The 9,823-nt window shown below is 54.0% G+C and overlaps 3 protein-coding genes across 10 annotated transcripts in view; all 3 read left to right on the forward strand.

Moving 5' to 3' along the window:
• The first annotated feature begins 158 nt into the window (after nt 1–158).
• GINS4 (GINS complex subunit 4) lies at nt 159–3,919 on the forward strand. Its single transcript, XM_035345002.1, has 8 exons — nt 159–260; nt 379–465; nt 777–890; nt 1,364–1,461; nt 1,808–1,896; nt 2,292–2,382; nt 2,477–2,598; nt 3,752–3,919. The coding sequence occupies exons 1-7, from the start codon at nt 159–161 to the stop codon at nt 2,571–2,573; spliced, it is 678 nt and encodes a 225-aa protein (XP_035200893.1). The 3' UTR covers nt 2,574–2,598; nt 3,752–3,919.
• On the forward strand, nt 2,477–9,337 carry LOC118177413 (protein phosphatase 1 regulatory subunit 3C-like). Of its 8 annotated transcripts, none has more exons than XM_035345095.1 (2): nt 2,477–2,598; nt 8,363–9,337. In XM_035345095.1, the coding sequence occupies exon 2, from the start codon at nt 8,406–8,408 to the stop codon at nt 9,270–9,272; it is 867 nt and encodes a 288-aa protein (XP_035200986.1). In that variant the 5' UTR covers nt 2,477–2,598; nt 8,363–8,405; the 3' UTR covers nt 9,273–9,337. The 8 variants fall into 8 exon arrangements, with proteins under 8 accessions (XP_035200986.1, XP_035200988.1, XP_035200987.1 ...); XM_035345097.1 differs by having other exon boundaries at nt 8,373–9,337; XM_035345096.1 differs by lacking the exon at nt 2,477–2,598 and adding an exon at nt 3,183–3,296.
• The window catches only part of GPAT4 (glycerol-3-phosphate acyltransferase 4), a 17,119-nt gene continuing 9,867 nt past the window's right edge, over nt 2,572–9,823 (forward strand). Inside the window, exon 1 of the mRNA XM_035345089.1 lies at nt 2,572–2,586. The gene's annotated coding sequence lies outside the window, so the exon portion shown is untranslated. The remainder of the gene's footprint in view (nt 2,587–9,823) is intronic.

Below are 9,823 nucleotides of genomic sequence, written 5' to 3' on the forward strand. Positions count from 1 at the left end.
CGTGGGGGGGCAGCAGCGCCCTGGGTGCGAACAGACGCGGCTCGGGCAGCTCCGAGGCCTGGTCGGGGCCCGCTGAGCGCTCCCCCGGCCGCCATCTTCTGCCTGGGGGCGGTGGTGCCCTTGGGCGGGGCCGCGCGTGCGCTCGGGGCCGCGGCGGGATGGCGGCGGCGGCGGGCGGCTCGGGGCAGGGCCCGGAGGCGGACGGGGGCAGCGAGGAGCTGGTGCTCACCCCGGCGCAGCTCATCCGTAGCCTGGAGCAGGTAGCGCGGGCTGGGGGAGAGGCCGAGGAACGGGTGGGGGCCGGGCGCCTCTCACCCCCTTTTTGGGGCGCGTGGCGGGCGTGCTCCTGGCCGCTGCTCACAGCGTGCGTTCTTCTAGGCTTGGCTGAATGAGAAGTTTGCCCCGGAGCTGCTGGAGGGCAAACCTGAGATCGTTGAGTGCGTTGTGGAGCAGCTGGACCACATGGTAGGTTCTGCTGGGTTAAGGTGGTGGGACGGGGAGGCCGAGGTTCGCTGGCCCGGTAAATGTGTGCCCGGGTCTCACTGGCAGCGCCCGGACTATCTGCTGCTCCGTCCCTGCGATGGGGCAGTTCTGAGTTGCTTGGCAGAGTTTGTCGTGAGGAAAGGGTTGGGGGATGTAGGGAGGCAGTGCTTTGTGGCACCAGAATGAGCTGCAGGCGGATTTGTTGCACCTGTGTGCAAAAAGACCACCTTACTCTCTGTTTCTGGTTGTTTGGTATTTTGAACCTTTTAATTTTTCTTTGTTTTCTCTTTAAGGAGTCAAACCTGAAACGGGCAAAGGCAGGAGACTTAAAGGTCAGCGTCCATCGCATGGAGATTGAAAGGATCCGTTACGTGCTCAGCAGCTACTTGCGATGTAGGCTTGTGAAGGTAACGATTTCTTGTGCTGCAGAGGAGATAGAAAAGGGTGACTTCAGGAGTGATTATTACTCGTAAAATACCACCTGCTACAGTGAGACACTTTTTTAAAGCTTGCTCTCTTTCTTTCTCATCTTGGGTGCAATACAAAACATTTCATTCCTTGGGCACACACTTCTCTGTTGTGATGAAGGAGAATCACAGCATTGCTATGGTGTTCTGTTACTGCATCTCAGCGCAGGACAGCACAGTTTAATGTTTGCATGTTCTGCCTGGGTCTTGCCCTGTACACATGTGCCTGTGCAGCTTGGAGACCCTAGCTGACCATATTGTTATAAATTCAGAAGCAGGTATTTGGTCAGGTTTGTCTGCTGTTCAGAAGTGGTGACTTCCTGTAGGGGAAGCATCTGAAGGGTGGGGATTGTAGTCACTGAAATTCTAGGAGAACTGTGTTTTATTCTTTGGGATTTTTCTTCTAATACCAGATAGAGAAGTTCTTTCCCCATGTCCTGGAGAAAGAGAAGTCTCGAGCTGAAGGGGAGCCTTCCATTCTATCCCCAGAGGAGTTTGCCTTTGCTAAAGAGTGAGTAGGTTTTGGATGCATCTCCCTTCCTTTGCATGGGTTACAGAACTCATCCTTGTGTTTTGCTGAACAGTTCTTCAGACTGCTAGCCTTAGACAGGGTTGCAGTAAAGTTCAGTTTTAGCAGGAGCTTTCCTTATGGACAAGGAAAGAGCTGAAATGAAATAATTCTTCTGAGTCTGCACTGTGCTTGGCATCTGAGCCAGTTACTGTCAGCCAGTTGCTAGCAATCACAGGACCAGAAGATGTCACCTTTTGCCATTTTTGAATCAATGCTCTCTAGGCAGATTTGCATTTGACTTAATTAATAGATGTTCTGATAGGTTTTTTTTTGTTTCGTTTTTCAGGTACATGGCAAACACAGAGACTTACCTAAAAAATGTGGCCCTAAAACACATGCCACCTAACCTGCAGAAAGTGTCCCTCTTAAAATCAGGTGAGTACAGCCAAACTCTAGGATAATCCAGAAAATTATAGCAAAAGAGGTGTGGGGAAAGTTCTGGGGATCATGCAGTATTAAGAACTAGTTCTCTAGATGGTGCTCGGTAGAAGCAAACATGGTCTAGTGACAGTATCCTCACATTGCTCTGCTGTGTAGTACATGGCTTAATGCTGCTGTCCCTTTGTGCTTCTGTCAGAGCATGTGCTGACCACTGCAATCCAGTGTTGTCTTAAATGGAGGCAGCACACCCTACCTCTGGTCAGAGTTGTCTAGCATTTCCTTTACTGGCCTTGCATTTGTTGTCCCTGATACCTCTTTATTAGCTGAGCATCCTGCAGAGGAACACAAGTAAGTGCTGAGTCTGCGCTCTGAACCCATTGTTTCCACAGTCCCAAAGCCCAACCTGGATTCCTTCGTCTTCTTGAGGGTGCTGGAGAGGCAGGAGAACATCCTGGTTGAGCCGGAGACTGATGAGCAGAGGTAGGTGGTCCTGCAGACACTGCGTGTCAGCAGACAGGATTCCAAAAGCAGCAAACGAGGAGAAGCAGCTTAATTCCACACCTGCCTCTTGCAGGGAGTACACCATCGATCTGGAGGAGGGCTCACAACATCTGATCCGCTACAAGACCATTGCCCCTCTGGTGGCCTCGGGAGCAGTGCAGCTCATCTGAGCGGCGGCGGTAGGTGCTGAGCCAGGGCCGCGGTGGCAGCAGGCTGCCGGCGGGTCGGGCCGGCAGGTGGCGCCGGGACGGCGCGGGGAGGCCGTGTGCCCTGCTACGGCCGGGGGCGCGCACCCTTGGGAGCCTCCAAGTAGACCAGCGAGACGTCTTCCCCTCTACAGATGCAGAGGGGCTCATTGCCCCCACGGTTAATCAAACTCTTAATTGCTTATGGTACCTCCGGGCTCCTTTCGGCCAGAACTGCTGAGCAAGGGCGGTCTGTGTCACAGCAGTCCTTCCAACAAGGTTTTGGTGTAGCCTTGCCACAGTCCCAAGGGAGGGACGAGTGTAGGTGCTCTCTCTCCAGATTTTGGGCTGGTCTGACAGCAGATGTTGACAGAGCACATCAGACCTCAAAGGTAAATAATGCCTTTATAAATCCCAGGATGCCCTCTTTTTTTAAACTTACATCTTAAAACATCTGTGTGTTCATCCATGCCCCAGTTTAGCACTGTTCTTTGAATTTAGGCTATCAGGTGGGAACTGGCTGACCAAATGGTGTGGTAACCAGTTGTGTAAACTCCACCTTCCCCCATCAGCTTTGATCTTTTCACAGGGTCTATGCAACCCTGGTTGTTGTGCAAGTGCCTGATTGCTCTGAGGTGAACTGGGGGGAATACTTCTGCACCACCTTTGCCACATGATTCCTTGAGCAAAAGAACAACACATGTGAAGGTATTTGTTGGCAGAGCAAATCTTGATTATCGCACAGGGAGCAGGAAGGATTGGGATCAAGTTAAGGATGAAACTGCAGCTCAGATAGAGCAAAGAGAATGTCACAGGCAAGCAGGGGACAGCCACGGGATCATGTGAGGAGTGCTTAGCATTAGCTTGTTATCTGCAGTGGGAAGGGTGGTTACAGAGTTTACCAAGTATTTTCTTGTTGTCTTTTTGAAATATTGTCTGGGAGACAGCGATGAACTTAGGAATTCAGTGTCTCCTCTGAAGGATAGTTATGAAGGCCAAACAACAAATCTATCCTTCCTTGGAAAGTCCTATGCAGCTTGTGTCCCATTGTGGACACAGTCATCCACAAGCCCCCTTCTAACATGGCTGATTACACTGTCTTATCTGGGCATTTTGGTAATAATAGCACTATTCTCATAAAATATCCACCCTTTCCATTACAGGTATCTGAGATTTGCCTGCAGAGTAGGCCTGGATTTGGAAGGAGTGTCTACAGGAGCCTTGGGCATCTGTGTTTTCTCTGAGATTGCAAATGGTGCAATCATGATGGAAGCTCTGGAAATATCAGACAGTGTTTGAACGTTTGTCATAAACCTATTTAACCAGAGCAACTGGTTCGTGCTCATGGGGTCTTGATGCTGCCCATGTAAAATTTGCATTTCGCTCCATTCACTGTTTTGCTATGTGCACAGGCTTTGCTCAGAGCCAACACCAAAGTAGGTCCTGCACTGAAGACTGAAGCTATTTCACCTCTTGAAATCCTTGTTGATCAAGTCCAGCAAGGGGGATGAGAGGCCTTCCTGCTTTTCTGGCCTTTTCTGACCTCCTCCTTTGGGCTGACAGACTTCAGGGAGATTATACCACTGTTACAGTTAATCCTCAAGCTTAAGGCTGCCTTTCTCAGTGAACTTCAGGACAAGCAAGGTCCTTGGTACAGGATGGTCTGCACGATTGGCAGCTGAGCATTAGAAGAACTGAGGAATTCTGTAAGCTTGTGGTGCTTTTGTGTTCAGAATGCAGCACAAGTCTGGCAGAGCTTTCCCAGAACAGCCTCTTGTTGCAGGATGAGAATAGAAGTAGTCTTGGTTTTGCCTCACCATGTATGCTTCATGTTTTATTCATGTTGCTTCCTCTAAGGCTAGCACTCTGTATTTGATTTCTGCAGCAGAGCATTCAGCTCCCTGTACAGGGAGACGTGGATCTCTAGAACCAGGTGCTGCAAAGGTAAATGGCAGATGGTATATTCTGCCAGGATGCCTTATTTTAGAACAGTGGTAACCAGTTTCACTAAAATGGAGTGACTGTAATGATGGGGTCAGGTGAAAGCAGCTTTCTGCTGTGTGTGCTCTGAAGAGTCTCCCTCCAGAAAGTGTGGAGTTCTGCTGCAGCTGCTGTTTGCATTTGTGAGGGTAGAAACTGTCAAGCTGCCTTCTGCTGAAACAGCTGCTGGGGAAGGGGAGATGAGCAATTTTTTGTTCACACAGAGCAAAAACTCCTACCCTGCTGACCCTTGCATGCCTCTCCTAGTCCCTTGCTATGCAGCCCAGTGCCTGCCAAGTGCATGAACAGACTGTGGCTCATTTTCCTTCATCTCAGGGTCTTCCCTGCATCATGCTCTGTGGGGATCAGGCTGGTGCTTCTCTGACGCTCCCCTTTCTCTGCCAGTCAGGGTGTGACACAGTGCATCTTGTAGTGTGAGTGGCTTTGCATGTGTGCTTTATAGATTTCCTAATGAATCCATTTAGGTAAAGAAGATTCTTTTAAGTATAGACATTAAGAGGAAGCTGGGTTTAATCCTTAGGAATCAGTAGCGCATACTTCTGCGCAGCCCCCAGGAAAGGGCTTTGGATTGTACCCTCCCCATTCCTATAGCCCAGGCAGCTTCACAGAGGTGACTGAAGCTCCCGTTCAAAGTCATTGTTAATCTGCTGCTGTAAAGCATGCTCTGGAAGAGCTGCTTGGAGAACGTCTAGGTGGCGTGTCTGGTAGACTTCCTCCTTGGCCCTATTAAGTTTGACTGAACAATTGTCTGGGCAGCACGTGGCTGCAGCAGTGTGAGTGAAAGGGGCCCCTGCCCTCTTCTAGTAGTCAAATATCCACCAGAGTTGATTTTTCCTAGAGTGCCTGCAGCGCAGCGCAGCTCCTTTCTGGAGTGTGAAAGCTGGTACATGGCAGCATTGTCGCAGGCTGTGCAGGATTTTTGAAAATGGCTAATAGGTTGGAATCAGGCTAACAGATTAAGTTTAGGCCTACCTAAAAATACTACTGTCTGCTCTTGGTGTCCTTCCATAAATAAGTACCTGGACACTTCTGGGACTGGATACTGTCTCATTGCTAACACAGTGCTTCTGTTTCCTCATCTGTGTTGGGGGAAGGGGAAACATCTGCAAGCTTGTCAAAGAAGAGGTGCTTCTGGCTTGTACTTTTAGATGGAGACAAAGACTCAGTGGTCAATCCACCTTAGTCTGTGTCTGTAATGAGAATGCGCTGAGTGGGAACAGCTTCTCTCTCAGCTGCTGTTGGGCTGAAATGTATCCCCTATTCTCTGTTCCTTCCAAGGCGTAGATAGCTTGGCTTACTGAGTGATTAGCTTTAAATGTAAAGTAGGTGGGTGGTGGAAGAGGTCACAGAGAGGGCACTGGTGATGAGCTGTGATTTCCCAGCTTGAGCCGGATCTACTCTCCTGAGTGCAAGAGAAAGGTGGAGCAAGTGCTTTCATTAGTAGGAAGCCTCTTCCACGTCTGTGTCAACTACCCCAAGTCACTGAAGTAGAATACACGCTGCCAGCCTGAGAGGATGTGATGAAAGGATGGTTCTCGGAAAGAAACTTTTGGGACCTGATTCACTGCCCACATTGTGTGCACTTACGTATGCAATTGTATGCAATCCTCTAGGACGCAACTGATCACAGCAGTGCACAGGGTGGCTGTCTTCCCCGGGGCCCCTGCCGCATGAAGAACCTGACCCTGGCACTTCAGTGGGCTTTCTCTTCCACTGCCCTGGTTCACTGTGTCTGTAGGTTGCTGTGCTGTTTGACAGAGTCTTTCCTAGGATTTAGAATTACCTGTATTAGAGCTGATATCAAGGGGGCTGTTCCTCTGAAAACCATCTAGAAAAAAAAAAAAAAAAAAAAAAAAAAAGTGATTGTTCCTTTTTTCTAGGGTATCTACAGAAAAATGATCTCACTAGCATGTAATTCAGTGAGGATGGTCATTCTTTAGTAAGTAGGAATAAATGCCTGCACAAAGTCACAGTGGGAAACAGCTAGAAATTCTGTAGGGAAAGTTTTGAGTATTCAAAGGTTCAGAAGCAGACAAATTACAAGACCATGAGGAAGAGCCTTTAGTTCCAGGGAAAAGGGGTTAATTCGCTGTCATGACCCTGGGAAGATGTTGCCTGGGTTTGTAACTTGGGCGGTTGCAGCCACAGTTACCCATTGCAGGGGTGAGTACAACGTGGCTTGTCTTCCACCTGACCTCTGTGGAAGGATGTGACTCTGCTTGTGTCCGAGGCCAGCCTCAGAAACAAGGAGCAATGTTTTCAGTGCTGGCCTGAGCAGTTGCCAGCCAAGGCTTCAGCTCAAGGCTTCTGGCTCCGCATGGCAGGTGTGTGCTGACAGCAGAGCTCTCTGGCCTAGGCCTGGACTTAACAGGCCCATCAGACAAATCCGTCCTGATGCTGACCAGGTTGGGGAGCTGGTACCAATGAACACTGGGCAGGAATCAATGCCACACAGCTCCTGCAGGCCCAGCCAGACAAGTGCATCTGGCTCCTGGTTATCCGCAAAGGACTCTGCTGTGCTCCTCCCCTTGCAGGAGTGTCTGACCCACAGTGACCCGAATGCCACACGTCCTTCCAGGGGAGCATATAGCTTTGGCTCTGGCTTTTTTTCTGATGTTTTTGCTGACTGAGGCCAGGGCTGACCTGCAGATTTCTGCCAGCCACACACAGAGTTCAAGCTCACTTCTGGTCATCCAGAGAGACATCTTGCCTTGTGCTGAAGACATTCGGACACAGTGGCAGTGGGAAGCCGTGTATAAATATTGATAGATAGGTTGTGTCATGAGCTGATCAAGATCTGTGCTGTCAGCAGGAAAAATCAGGTCTGCTTAACCTAAATGGCTAGACAGCTCTGGAGAGATTAGCAGGTAGTGCAGGGCAGGGGTGATCTGATTTAGGTGACAGCCTTTTCTGTCAAGGAGTCACATGTGAGCTGAGCAGTGAAGGTGATTCTGAATATGAATGTCAGGCACACCAGTGTCTTCTTTTTCAGGGCAAGGAACCAGGGGTAAGAAGCTTCTGAGATAGGTTTGTTTTGATACACAGTGAGTCTGGGATTTTCTGTGAATGGGGACGCCCTGGCAATGGCTGTCTTGAAGCCAGCACCTGGAAAGAGATGTGTACAAAAGCAATGCAAAGCGAGGGGAGCGCTGCTCGCTGCTCGGCTCGTGGCTTCCCCTGGGCAGTGATCGTTCAGCGAATGTTTCCTGAGAGCACGCCGGTCTTGCAGGCGTGAGGCGCTTTCCTGTGCTCCCGAACTTCTCGGCCCGCTTTGTGGTGGCGCTCAGCGGGAGCCCGGGCTCGGTGCTCCCGGCCCGGGAGGGCCCCGCCGTGCTCGGGGGCCCCGCCGGGGTGCGGGGCCGGCAGGAGGGGGTGCGGGGCGGCCGGGGTCGCCCCGACGGTGGTACCCCGCGCCCCCGGGGGTCCGGACGGACCCAGCCCCGCCTGCGGGCGCTGCTCGGGCATGGCCCGGGGCTCCGGGCGGGCGGCGGGGCTGGGGCGGGCCCGAGCTGCCATTGGCTGATCGCAGGCGCGTCCCCGGCGCTGATTGGCTGCCGCGCGGTGTCCCGGCGGCGGGCGCTCCCACGGCCCCATTCATCGCGCGGCGCCGGCGGCGGAGGAAGCGGCCGGGCCGGGCCGGGCCGCGATGAGCTGCGGAGAGTGAGCGCGGGTGGGGCGGGCGGAGGGAGGGCGCGGGACGGGGACGGGGCCCGGGCCCGGGTCCCTGCCGCCCGGCAGCCGGGGCTCACTGCCTGACCCTTCTTCACCTCCAGGCTTTTCCAGGTGTACAGCGCACGGGCCGTCGCCCCCCCGGCCATGCCCGTGGACCTGGCCGTGCGGCTCTGCCTGGGCCACTCGCCCCCCATCCGCAAGCTGCTGAACTCCTACGAGGAGCTGCGGGGCAGCCGGGCACGCAAACCCCTCCGCTCCTGTCTCAACCAGAAGCTGAGCGTGGAACACGAGCCTGAGCGGCGAGATAGCACCAAGAGCTCCAAGAGCCAGAAGAAGAAGAGGGTTGTGTTTGCTGATATGAAAGGGCTCTCGCTGACAGCCGTCCGTTTCTTCTCAAAGATCGAGGAGGACCTCTGTGATTTGCAGCATGCCCTTTCAGACCTAGCTTGCTTCCAACCCAGGCTGCGGGACTCACACCCAGAAGTTTGCAGGTATGTGCTGGACTTCCCACAGCCCTCTTCAGACTATGCGGCTTTCCGCAGCCGCCTGCACAGCAACCTGGTCTGCCTGGAGAGCTGCCTGATCCAGGACCATGCCCTGTCAGGGACGGTGAAGGTCAGAAACATCGAGTATGAGAAGAAAGTCACAGTCCGCATCACTTTTGATGGCTGGAAGAGCTTCCGAGATGTCTCCTGCCAGTACATGCATAGCACGTATGGCTCGGCTGACACAGACACCTTCTCCTTCGAGCTTGCACTGCCCAAATCATCCAGCTCCCGCAGGGCCACAGAGTTCTGCATCTCCTTTCAGTGTGGGCAGAAGACCCACTGGGACAACAACCATGGGAGGAACTACAGGATCTGCCCTGTGGGCACGATCCGCCCTCCCTCCCATGCCGTGAAGAGTGCCAACGGAGCCCGGGAGCATCTTGGCACCTCCCGGGCTGCCGCCCTTGTCCTTTCTCACCTGCAGACCTGGCGGCGTTCAGAGCCTCAAGCCCCTTACTGGTAGGAAAGCAGCGGGTGGAGAGGCGCAGGTGCCTTCCTTCCATGTCCCTGCAGTGGTGCGGGGGCCAGCAGCGGAAGGTGCCGCCCACAGTCTGTTAGCTCCCCCATGCCTCTGGCCTGCCGCTGGGCGAGCAGCTGCCGCTCTTCACGGAACCTTCAAAGCTGCCCCTGCCACACCACCGGGTAGCTGCTCCGGGCATTCCCGTCGGTACCTTCTCCAGGCACCGCTGCCGTGAGAGGCAGGCACAGCGGGACGGCCGGGCCGCTGCGACGCACAGCCGGCGGTGGGACCGAGGGCGGGGGGGATGCCGCCCGAGTGCCTTGCGGGGAGCGAGGCTGCCCCGGGGGGCCCGAAGCCCCCAGAGCCGGGCGGGGGGTGGGCGCGGCGCGGCCGGGCTGTGACGGGCTCAATAAAGGCAGCGCAGGGTGAGAGCGGCTGCGGCTCTACGGCGGGGTGGGGCGGGGCCGGGCCGGGCCGGGCCCGGCCCTGCGGCGTGCGCGGCCCCGCGGGCGCCGTGCTGGCGTCAGTGCGCGGGGCGGGGGCGCGCACGGCAC

This window comes from Oxyura jamaicensis, chromosome 22 (assembly GCF_011077185.1).
Source record: "Oxyura jamaicensis isolate SHBP4307 breed ruddy duck chromosome 22, BPBGC_Ojam_1.0, whole genome shotgun sequence".
Lineage (NCBI taxonomy): Eukaryota > Metazoa > Chordata > Aves > Anseriformes > Anatidae > Oxyura > Oxyura jamaicensis.